General features: G+C 39.7%; 1 protein-coding gene across 1 annotated transcript in view; it reads right to left on the bottom strand.

The window, feature by feature from the left end:
* Positions 1 to 12,865, bottom strand: part of VWF (von Willebrand factor) — a 146,669-nt gene that overhangs the window by 36,008 nt on the left and 97,796 nt on the right. Inside the window, exons 33-36 of the mRNA XM_035540538.1 lie at positions 12,395 to 12,572; positions 7,085 to 7,305; positions 5,924 to 6,116; positions 4,955 to 5,296 (exon numbers count right to left, since the gene is read on the bottom strand). Coding sequence (XP_035396431.1) covers positions 4,955 to 5,296; positions 5,924 to 6,116; positions 7,085 to 7,305; positions 12,395 to 12,572 — 934 coding nt within the window. The remainder of the gene's footprint in view (positions 1 to 4,954; positions 5,297 to 5,923; positions 6,117 to 7,084; positions 7,306 to 12,394; positions 12,573 to 12,865) is intronic.

Genomic DNA, 12,865 nt, shown 5'->3' with positions numbered 1-12,865 from the left:
GAGGTTTATAAAGCCTTTTTTTCAGTCCCCTAACAAAAAACACTGACAGAAAATTACTGAATGAAGAGATGTGTTCCCAAACAAGCAAACATTCATCAGATGACCTGTCTACACACACACACACCTCTTAGCCAAAGGAAACAGAAAAGAAATGTTTTTAAAATTAACCCTTTTCTGTTTCAAGAAATTCTAAATGCAATTATTTCTGGTTTGTTTGAGTCTATCGTAGTGGTTGTACGTGTGGACACATATCATAGTCCAGCATGTACAGAGAATCTTGAAAAGCCACAAGAACTTGACAGAGTCCAATCCCCTTATGAAATGCTTTGTCTGGATTCTGAAAATACAAAAGGTCTACCCATGAAAAATAGGAAAAATTGCCTGCTTAAAAATCTGTACTAGTAGCCACCTAGACTATATTCAGCTTTCCAGAAAAACTCATTCACCAAAAAAAAATCTGCAAATAAGTCAGTAAGGACTGGTGCTTATTGTAGCCCTAGAGAAAACCTTGTAAACCTTCTCTGCACAAAATTAGATTAATTTATTTCAGAGTTTAATACTGATGCTCATTAGAACCTGGACAGCTCCTAAGTAGAATCCATACCAATGCTACAACCTCTAACATACTTCATGCAATGTAGCCTCTTGAAGGAGCCAGGTGTGTAAAATACACAATGAGGAAACAACCCTGACTCTAGATATAATATTAAAAAGCCTGTGGGCCTGTGTAAAATGGCAATGGTTTTCCAATGAAAGAAGAAATGAAGTAGTTATGTTTTGCAAAGTATAGAAGAGTTCATGTGAATGCCCTCGTCTCAAACTGGCCTCTGGCCTTGGGCACGTGGGACTGAAATGCACATAATCAGTGTCAGGACATGGGATCAGTGTCAGGACATGAGATAAACATTACCAATGTTCACAAAATCATTCTTAAACATTCTTTCATCTTACTGGTACAATAACAATCAGGTGATTGTAGAAAGCCACCTCAGACACACTACTGCCTTTATGCTCCAGAGGCCAGGTCCCACATGATTCACAGGTGACTGTGCATTTTGTATGTAAAATTCTCTCAGAGATACATAAGGTGAGTAAGCATTAAGGACTCTCCACAGTCTGCCTCAGAAAAAAGTATTTCAACAAGCCACCCTCCTGGCTGGCTATTTCAGTGTTTATTGCCTCTGAATAAAAGGGAAATGACTGCAGGTATTAACAAAATGGAAAAATAAAGCTGAAAACCAAATGACTAGAAGATTCATTCTTCTGCCAAATTAGTTTCAAACGAAATCTACATCAGAAAATAGCCTGTATGGTGCTACTATAATCACGTTGATATTTCATTATCAGTTGGTTGGATCCACTAAAACACGATTTTTTTTTTCCAGACTGGGAAAAGAACAGTAAAAGAAAAGCTGGGGGAAAAAAAATCAGTTTCCTGTAAACAAGTGAAAGCACAGCACATTTCAAAGACTCTTCTGGTAGATTTAGGTACTGACATCTCTTCAGCTGGCTGTTCTGCCTTTGATTTACAGTAGCCATTCCTAGTAGGTATTCCTAGGGAGAATATAACCTCTGTGAAAATCTACAGAAAGTTCAAGTTCATCAACACAAATCACTTATCGAGTTCACCGTAAAAGATATAGTTTGCATTGGTATTCACTTTGACTTTGTGGTTCAGATCAGATGAGACAGGGCATCCTTGTTTAAGTATTCAATGGAGAGTTGGAGGAGTAGTTGTTTTTCATGCCTGTGATAGATGGGGAAAATACACACTTCCTTCCAGGTGACAATGCTGCTACTTTCTTACCTGTAGTATATTTTAACTTCTACCTAACTCCTGATGTCACATACTGCTGGCTTGCCTTTTCCCTCCCTGTACTGCCATACAAACAAAAAAGGACAACTAAACCTGAGGGAGCTGGGATGAATAATGCACTAGGCCCAATAGCTCATCACCTGCCAGTCAACCTCCTTGTGCTGCTCAGGCACAGCTTTCTTAAATTTCCCTTAACTGGTGTTCTTTAACCAAACCAAGATATTTAGGAGGGTTTGTGCAGTGCTCTTGGGATCACTCCCAAGGTCACATTAAATCTTGGGATTTCAAGGTCACATTAAACCAACTTAGACGAGGGCTGCCATTAGAAGGGGCAGTCCCCTCTCTTTCTTAGAGATAACTCACCCCAGCTGCTCTTTCTTGCTGGCACTTTTTTCCCTTTATGGGTAGTTTTCAGAGCTCACCAGGAAGCATGTGAAGACTACTGCCAGCACAGCAAAAGGAGTGGGAATGCACAGCTGGAGATGGAAGAGGGAGAAAAGAACTGGCCTTCTGGTCTGAGATCAGCTGAAGGCAGTCATAAAGCCACCCTCTTACTGTTGATTACAGATCATGGTTTAAATTCTTCAGTTGTTATGGTCATTGCCAGTGTGCCCTGCTAATATGGAGGATGAGCAGCAGCAGATAATCTCAGGGTAGGTTGACTACACAAGCCTTTCTTTAGCAGAGGTCGTTAAAAGGGTTCTTGTTACTCATTGCTTCCTCCTCCTGACCCTTGCTTCTCTGCCAGATGTCACTGCACCTCTGTTGAGGGGGCAGCAGTCTGTTATGCATTTGCTTTCTAACCTGGGCCTGCAAAACAATACAACAAAAAACTAAACACAAAACCCTCAAAAAAAAAAACAAACTTATAAAAGATGTTGTTTCCTATCAAAATATTTTTCAAGGAAACCCTGCTGCTAAGTGCAACCAACATCCTGCTTAAAGAACCACAGCTTTCCTGAGTTGTACCAACTAGGTCTTTGTCTCATACACCGTGCAAGGATTAACTACCTATCCAAATGCAATTCATCTGGAAGGTAGTATTGGCAAGTACCTAGAGGACATGTCCACACTGCACATAAATGAGCTGAAAAAGCTGCTGAAAAGCACTCTGCTGCCATTTATCTTCTGAGTATTTTTGCTTTCTGAGCAAAACTTGCTAACTACTACTGCTACCTAAGCTACACAGTTCAAAACTGACTAGGTCACCTCCACATGTGCTGTCACCTGGTTTGTAAATGCAGAATAAATGTACCAAGGTCCATCATATTTCCAGGTGAATAAAGCTTCCTCTCCACCCAAAGCTGAATCCCAACACGTACCAATATTGGTAATTCAGTGACTTGTCAGCAATCCGTATGATCTTCACACTAATATAAAGCTTGTATTATTATTGAAGTAGAAACTTTATCCAGTGAGCATTACTGTGAAGGTGAGCCTGCTCAAGGGGTATATATTATATGTCTGAGTTACATGGCTGTCAGTACAGGCTATAGGCTGCTGCAGCACAAGTCTGAGGGTAGCACTGGGGAAAAGGGAATCTTCCTCGCTACACATTCCCAGCCACTGAGACAAAGTTGGAAGTCCACCAGATGCCACTCAACATATACACCGTCCCAAGAAGGAGCAAGTAAAGCTCAGGCAGTGGAACTGAACAAGCACAGAATGGAGAACAGGCTTTGTCTTTATGGGATATTCCAGAAAGTATATTTACCCATCCAGGAAAAGACTTGTCAGGAAAGACTTGTGCAGTTTGAAATGTCCCAGCATGGCATGTCAAAAATATCAAACTCTACAAAAATGACAGGGATTTACTGGAAGGGGAAATAGAAATAAACCAAGCTACTTCAGAATCATGCCATTGTTATTAAACATGTAGTGGTAGGGTGATTAAGTTGTACTGTCTATTTAGTCTTTAGTGCATCCTGTATAATGTCCCTGTAATTGGCAATTTTATTTTTGGCAGTTGCACGTATGCACCTGCATGAAGAGATGATGCTATTGTCAGGACGCTAACAACTTCTTTATGTAACTAGTGTTAAAATGGGCAATACTTTGGCTATCCTGGTACATGCTGTGTAACAAAGACAGGAATTTGAAGGCTGCGGAGAGTTATTAAGGTACTCTACTGACATTGAGCCTTGGACATTACAATTTGCAAAGTCTGACTGAACCAGTAAATTTGGAAAATTGCAGGCAAAATTCTCCCTCTCTTTTCTGGGTCTGCATTTCAATTGGACGGTGTTGCTTCTTAAAAGAACCAGTCTTCAATAGCAACATGTTATGCACTAACCTGTCCTGGACAGATATTTGAGACTTTAACTGAAGACATGGGTCAAATTCACATCCTATTCCATAATTCCCCAATCTGTGCTTAAAACATGAAGAAAATCAAACTATGTATTGATTTTTTTGTGGTATGATGCCTTTAGGATGTCGGTTCTCCACTTATGAACTAAAAAGTATCTGGGAGCATAAGGGAAAAGAAACAAGGCAACAAGAACTGACTACAGGCACCTAGAAAAATCAGAGAGGCAGGAGATGCAAAAAACAACTGGGATATCAAGACACCACATGAAGGGCTAGCTGGGAGAGAAAATCCCTACATATATACACATCTCAGGTACCTGACTAAACCAGAAACACTGTAAGTGAATACTGAATGTCTGTAACCATCACTGCGGACAGACTAACAGCATGAATTAGCTACCTCAAGAGTTACTCATTTGTACTTAATTAAATGTTGCATTTTGGCAGATCTTTCAAAACAGGACTGTCAGAAAAAAAAAAAAAAAGGAAAAAAAAAAAACAGGAAGATAGGGCAGGAATTCTTAGGCCTATAAAAATTTAGGGGAGTGAGTATACAAAACAACTGGCCAATTTTAGCACTAGCACTTCTATTAGGCTCTGGACATTTGCAAGGCTCTCATATCCTGCTATACTCCTTTCTCACATCCAACATAGAAAACACAGCCAGGAGAAGAATACATGAAACTTGACCTGCAACTTCTGCCCCATTACATGGTATTCAAAAGGTAATATTGCACTGACAAGATGGCCATTATCATCATCATCACTGAGTCAAACAATTTATGCATCTGTTGTACTATATCTGTATCTGTATGGTAAATTCCTTACGACAGAACTCAGGCGTTCTCCAATCTATGCAGATCCCATTTTCCCTGCAGATGTGAGCGTAAGAAGTTATCATCTCGCAGGCTTCATCCTCATAGCAGCTGCTCTCTTCACAGGACTCATAGAACATGTTGGGGGGGATTAACCTGTGGCACTCTGCAAACCGATCGGAGAGCAGGAGGTGGCAATGTCTTGCAGCATGCTCAGAGCATCCATCTTCTCTCCGGACTTCACAGATCTTCCCTGGCTCTTTCAATGTCCAGTCCTGAATAAATATGCCACTGTCAGAAGTGACAGAGCCATTACGTAATGTGAAGTCATTGGCATGGTTCTGGTCACACACCCCTAGGAGGGTGAGTAAAATGAAAAGAAACAGTCTGAATACAGTCAGCAGTAGAATAAACCTAGAGAAAACATGCACAAGACAGAGCTGGTTGGAGCTGCTCAGTGAACTCCAAGTGGAAGATGAGTCGATATTTTTTATAGCAGTTATCAAGATAGGCATAAAGACCCTGAGTTTTGTTTCCTTATTACAGGAGACACATATTATGCCATAGATGTCTAATCTATTGTAAAAGATGCCATAGAATTAACTCTCCTAAGTAGAGGTATCCCCCACAAACCCTTCACCTTCACTCCAAGCATAGGATATGCCTCTCACATAAATGCACAAATATATGCAAGAACCTAAGGTTAAAGCCTCATTTAACAGAAAAAAGTCTCCTTGAACAGATAATGTGAAACAAGTAAAACATGACAGATGCCTAGCCTTGTTCTTTTTAAGGTATTTTTGGGAATCAGTGAGCTGTTACACTGATGGACATAGTAGAAAAGCAACACAGATTATCAGTGTGCCAGCAACACAGGATCTGCTCAGAGAGTTTACAAGGTTCAGGATCACACAAATTCCAATATAAATAATAGTTCAAGCCCAAGTAGGAAGCTGTTAAAACCACTAGCTTTCAAACTTACCACAAAGCCCTTGTGTTCCTGAAGAAAACCTCTTTGGATTAAGTTTAAGAATAAATTCATTGTTTCTCGGAGTAAATGTGAGATTATGGCCAAGATGGGAGAACTTGATTTCATGCATTATTGCTCCATAGACAGTGACTTCAAACAAATTGCTAGAATAGGGAATATGAACGCTTCTACCATCAACAGCCACCTGTTTTCACAAAGGCAAGATCATCACATCAGTTGTGACAAGCAGTTAAAAATCAATCCATCCTTACAGTTTAAACACATTTTGACTGAACCTGGATATAAGAATTATTTTTGCAAACTGAAACTTTTTATTGGTTCTAAACATGCACAGAATTACTTGACCTACATTCTGTTTATTATTCAAACAACTTCTTCAGCATTTTTCCATATGAGGACATTCATTCCACATCGCATATATACAGACCAGTAGCCTAATTCCATGAAGCTAAAACGCTACCTCCAGACCCTGAGTATCATTAAACATCAGTGAAAGTCAAGGTTATCCACCTTGACTGATCACCAGTGGTTTTGTCTGTCCTATTTTACTGCATGAGTTAGAGGAGATCACTGTTGTAGGCTAGCTGACTCCCGTATGCCTTAGGAACAAAGAGACTGCAAATTTGTCATACAGAATTTGAATACTTCTCTGTCTATAAAATATGCAAAAACATCCCTAAGATGGTGTTTCTTCTGAGGCTGGAGTCCACTAGCACAAAAGTTAAGGAACTGATTCCCTAACTCTTCAGGTAGCCACAGTCTTGCATAGGTGTGTGAAGAATAGAGACTGCTCTCCCACACGCTAAATGATAACATTGTGTAAAGAATCTCTGCCAACAAACGAGAATCAGAGTGCAGTATGTCCTGTCTATAATCCCTGCCTTTCTGGCAGAAGTGTCTGGGAGACATTGCCAAATTCCACCTCCTTGACATTGTCACCCCAGCACAATTGGGAGAACCAGAAGAGAAACATGGGTTATTATTTGAATGTAGAACGCATCATGAGATTTAAATGAGGTATTTTCTTAGATTACTAAGAATAGGCTGCAAGGGGAGCAGAAACTGGATAAAAGAAACAAATCTGTCCTCCTAACCTAAAATTCTACAGCATAAGCAGACAATGCACAGATCACTTTCTTGTGTTTAGCTTACTGTCATGTCACTGAAGAGCTGAACAGATACGCCATGATGTTTCACTTCAATTGAGTCCATACAGTTCATCTTCAGTGTTGCTCTGCATGGTCCTTCATGGAGAAGAACTTCAACATCATGTTGCATATCTTGAAACAAGCTGTAGGAGCAATTGCCAGTCAGTTTAAAATTCAGCCCATCAAACGTGACAATATGCCGAGTTGAACTTCCCATACAGACACCTGCAAATCAATGAAAAAAAGCTTTGTAAGCATTTGCTTTCCTTCAAATTAGACTATTTCTTCACAATCATTATGGGCACATGCAGTTAATTAATAGAAGTGAAGTGAATAGAAGTGAAGAAGTTATTGAATTGCGAATGCTGTAGCAAATCATTGATAAGAAACTTTTAACTTAAAATTTAAGTTTAAAATAAATTTGATCTTAAATTTAAGTAAATTTAAGAAATTAACACAATCACAAAATCACTTAATTACTTTAAAAAAATCACATTTTTTAAAGTATCTTTGTCTGAAGCAATTAGAACTACAAAATACTTGGATAAACTTTTGGAAAATCGCTTACTGTGAAGCTCCCTCACATTGAACATGATCTATTAATAAATTTAATATGAAAAATAAAATCAAGGAAACTGTATACCTCCTCTATTTGTAGAAAGGCTGTAACATACTTATCTTTAAATCTCACAGTACTTTTATTGTGACATTGCTTTTTATTCTGTACAGTATTACTTTGTTTCAAACACAGTACTATTTCATTCTTATCAAAAATGTCAAAAGTGAATTCAAAGGGATATTTTTTATTTTTTTCAGATGGGAAACAGAAAAAGAGAAGAGAAAAAAATGTATGCAGGGTCAAGTAATAGCCAACTGACAGTTCAATATTCTGGTCATTATGTTATAAACACTTCCTTTTCTTTCTTCATAAACTGGAAAACAAATACCACAAGTACCTAAACAGAACCTGAACAAAAGGATGATTCGGATTCATACATTTTCAAATCTTTTGCTTAAAGACAATAAGGGCAATAAAAGAGGTAACAGCTAAAAATGCAGGAAGAAAATTCTCATTGCTAATAACTCAGCAAGTTGGCTTCCATTGAGAGCTAAGAATAATTTGTTTCCCGTTCCTTGACCTTCAAACTGCATTTCCCAGCTGAACCAGCTTGTAAGGTTTCTTGTGTAAACAACAGTGAAACAAGTAAACAAGTTAGCAATAAAACAAAGTTTTTCAACCTTTTTTATTCATGGACATCTAAAAAAATTCTAAGGATAATGGGAATCCTTTTAAATTTCTCGTAGGTATTCTGTAGCACAAAATGTATGAATGCATTCCATGTAAATGTTGTCCATAAATACCCAAGAGCCACAAATCACACAACAAATCATATTGCTATAATATTTATAACTAGTTCAGCAAGCAAGCAGCTTTATGGCGCAACTCCTGATCCTGATCCTCTGAACTCAGTTACATGACATAATAAAAACACTTCTACAAGTACTTCCTGTTTGCAAAAGCATTTGTCAATATTTCAGGGCTCAGATACACATACAGTAGGTAGACATTTTTGCAAGAAACAATACATTTTCTTCCTAAATTTATGAAAATAATTCAATGAGATACGAAGGGAAAAGTTAATAAAAAAATAAATAAAAAGAGAGAAAACGAATGGTGATTAAACGAAGGGGGGCATATCAACTTCTTATGCTATTGTTTCTTCAGGTACAGAGTCTTTAAATCACTTTTGTTTATAAATGAAGAACATTTTAGTTATAATTTTCAGTAGGGCTTTGATTTCGGTTTTGGACAAGCAATGTTTCAAGACACTTTACAAGGAACCTGAATGTGCACAAGTCCATAGAACCTGATGAGATGCATCTGAAGGTCCTAAGGGAACTGTTGGATGAAGTTGCTAAGCCAGTATCCATCACATTTGGGAAATCATGGCATTCCAGTGAAGTTCACAGTGACTAGAAAAGGAGAAGCATAATCCCCACTTTTAAAAAGGGGAAAAAGGAAGACTTGGGGAACTACAGGCCAGTCAGTCTTGCTCCAGCAAGATCATGGAGCAGATCCTCCTGGAAACTGTGCTAAGGCACACAGAAAACAAAGAGGTGGTTGATGACAGCCAACATGCCTTCACTAAGGGCAGATTATGCCAGACAAATCTGGTGGCCTTTTATTATGGGGTTAAAGCATTGGCAGATAAGGGAAGAGCAACTGACATCATCTACCTGGACTTGTGCAAAACATTTGACGTTGTCCCACACAACATCCCTGTCTCTAAATTATAGATGGATTTGATGGATGGGCCACTCGGTGGATAAGGAATTGACTGGATGGTCACACTCAACTGACCACATATAGTTGTGGTCAATGGCTCAATGTCCAGGTGGAGACCAGTGGCAAGTGGTGTTTCTCAGGGATCAGTATTAGGACTGGTGTTATTTAACATCTTTGTTGGTGACATGGACAGTGGGACTGAGTACACCCTCAGCAAGTTTGCTGATGATGCCAAGCTGTGTCGTGTGGCTGACACACAGTAGGGAAGGGATGCCATCCAGAGGGACCTTGACAGGCTTGAGAGGTGGGCCTGTGCGAACATCATGAAGTTCAACAAGGCCAAGTGCAAGGTCCAGCACCTGGGTTAGGGAAATCCCAAGCACAAATACAGGCTGGGTGGTAAATTGAGCAGTTCTGAGAAGGACTTGGGGGGTGTTGGTTGATGAAAAACTCAACATGAGTTGGTAATGTGCTACTGCAGCCCAGAAAGCCAATCATATCCCAGGCTGCATCAAAAGAAGTGTGGGCAGCAGGTCAAGGGAGGTGATTCTCCCCCTCTACTCTGCTTCCATGAGACCCCATCTGGAGTATCGTGTTCAGCTCTGGGGTCCCAGCATAAGAAAGACCTATTACAGTGTGTCCAGAGGAGGGCCACAAAAATGATCAAGGGGCTGGAGCACCTCTTCTGTGAAGACAGCCCAAGAAAGTTGGGGTTATTTAGCCTGGGGAAGAGAAAGCTCCAGGGAGACTTTATAGTAGCTTTCCAGTACTTTAAAAGGGGCCTACAAGAAAGATGGGGAAAGACTCCTTATCTGGGAATGTAACAATAGGACAAGGCATAATTGTTCAAAACTAAAAGAAGGTAGATTTAGATTAGACATTGGGAATAAATTCTTTCCTATGAGGGTGCTGAGGCACTGGAACAGCTTGTCCAGAAAAGTTGTAGATACCCCATCCCTGGAAGTGTTTGAGGCTAGGCTGGATGGGGTTTTGGGCAACCTGGCCTAGTGGGAGGTGTCCCTGTGCATGGCAGGGGTGATGGAACTAGATGGTCTTTAAGGTCCCTTCCAACTCAAACCATTCTATGAAATTACATTAACTGGGATTTTTACAGAATTAAAATAGAAGAAATTACTTCTGTTGCTACACTGATAAGCAATTGGTTGAAAGGGCATTAGATCTCTAAATAACTGAGTACTACCTCCCTAAATCTCAGTCAATTAAGCATGCACTGCTATGCTTCTGCAGCACAGATTATCTAACCTGACTCCACCCATAACAACAGAGATGTTAACTCACTAAAGCACACTGACCTCCCACTAAAGACCTATTTTGCCATGCCCATCTGTGAACCTTAGACATTGATGTGAGTTTCAGCTCTACTGTTGATGTTGGTATAATTGACATGGCATCAATCTGCTTTCACTAAGTAGTCATTGAAACGAGTGTACTTTACCCATGGGTTTTTGATCAACTGGATGGAGTTGTTTGCATTTTTTTTCCTCCTCTGATAACATTTGAAAATTTACCACTTTTCCCTCACAAGCTTTCATCTTGGGAAATTATGTTGAACTTGGGGTATCATGGTACATTAAATTTATAAAGAGAGAAATAAATGTTTGCTCATGTTAAAGAGCAGCAATCTTAAGTGAACTATAGGACTCTTCGTGACAATTGACTAATGATAGGAATTGTAATTTTCATTTCAAACCTTCCGAAATTCTTTATGAAGACATGTTTTGAATGCCAAGAGTAATGCCTTCATGGTGCTATCAATGTATTCAGAATCAAGAAGATTATTAGAGATGCGCCTTCTGTGTAGGTATCACTAAGACTATCTTTTAAACTGTAAAATATTTATGATGTTTCAAGTGAAGTCTTTCAACCTTTTTGGAGTTTTCATATCAAAACAAAAATGTTGTTTCTGAATGAGACAATGAAAAATCCCAATGTGGGATTATCCTAAAGAATCTCTCTTTTTGAAAACTGGAGCACCAGCCTCAGGATTGAATCCCTCCACTCTGTAAATTCAAGTGGGTGCACCTAATTTCTGTTCCTGACATCTCAGCCAAGGCACTAATCACACGGTTTCTGCAGAGTGATTCACCGTTTCTGCTCACATACTCAGTTGTGGGAGTGTGGCCATGGGGGTCGGCAAGCCCCATGGTTGGTGATAACATCAGACTCTTAACGATGAGGCCATCAGGAATGTAAAGAGTTTAGGGGGAACAAAGAAGGGTGATTCAAGAGAGCCTCGTTGTCTCGATTGCTTGTTCTCCAGCCCTTAAGACATGAAAGTTGCTGGGCGTTTGTGGTTGCCGGGCAAAGTAGTTGACCAATGAATAGTTAGTGGAAAAGGAATGCTGTGGGGCAAATAGTATAAGAAGGGAGTCTGTCCTCAATATGGGGAGGCAACACGGATAATGAAGTTATGCCCTCAATATGAGAGATGAAGTTAGGCCCTCAGTAAGAGAGAGATGAAGTTATGTCATCAATAAAGAAGTAGCAGTTACTGATCCTAAAAGAACCCTGGTGTCCGTGTGGTTGTTATGCCACACTCAGTGTGAGGTTTTGTGACAGCAGGAGAGTTTTCTGTTGTTGTGTCTTCAGTACATGTGCTTGACTAATGTCAGGCCAAACCCTAAAGCCCAGGGATGGACCAAGAATACATCATTTGCTTACAGTTTGCTCAGATAAATTTCTGCTTTCCCCCATGCATCCTCATTTCTGGTTCCAACAGCTTTGGACATTGATAGTAAGATTCTCAGATAAAGCACTGTAGCTATCCTTATGTAAAAATGAATTTATAATGGCCCTGAACTTGCTAATACTACTACATGTTCCAGGCATCAGTGAGCCCTCATGCATACAGCTCTCTAAATGATGTACACCGTCAGTTCCTCCCACCTCGGTCATCTTTGATTTATGCAATGGCTTAGCATCTCTTTATTGAATTCAGCATTACCTTTCTGATAAATATTTCAAGGGATGGAGAGGGGGCACATACATGCAAAGATAGATACTTACATGGACACATCCATCGGCAGCCACAAGTTTCTTCAACCTTAACAGCAGGAAGATTGCTGTGACATACAGGTTTTGGCATTCTCTCACAGTTAATTTGGTGACTCTCCAGAACGGTGTAATCACCTGGAAAGCATGTCACAGTGTGGCACTGATCTGGTAATGTCCATTTGTCACCAGGCTGGATAAGGAGACATGAATATACAGTAACTGAAGAGAACATCATTAGGGGTCTGAGGTGGGTTGAAGGGAGAAAAACACAAAACTTGGCTTCAACCATACTCCATTCCATAACCTCCAGCTAGCATGTAAAGTGACACTGACAGCAGTGCTACTCAAATTAGCTTTGAATAACTAAATAATAGAATGCAGTGTATTAAGAACTTCATGAGCATGAGAAAGTTAAATGTAGCACCACTGCAAGAAATAGACTGAAATTCCAAGCAAAAGATAATAGTCTAGAATAGGAGACAT

This window comes from Cygnus atratus, chromosome 1, assembly GCF_013377495.2.
Source record: "Cygnus atratus isolate AKBS03 ecotype Queensland, Australia chromosome 1, CAtr_DNAZoo_HiC_assembly, whole genome shotgun sequence".
In the NCBI taxonomy this organism is placed as follows: Eukaryota; Metazoa; Chordata; class Aves; order Anseriformes; family Anatidae; genus Cygnus; species Cygnus atratus.
Note: the sequence above shows the minus strand (reverse complement) of the source record. Positions and strands in the feature narration are given on the sequence as shown.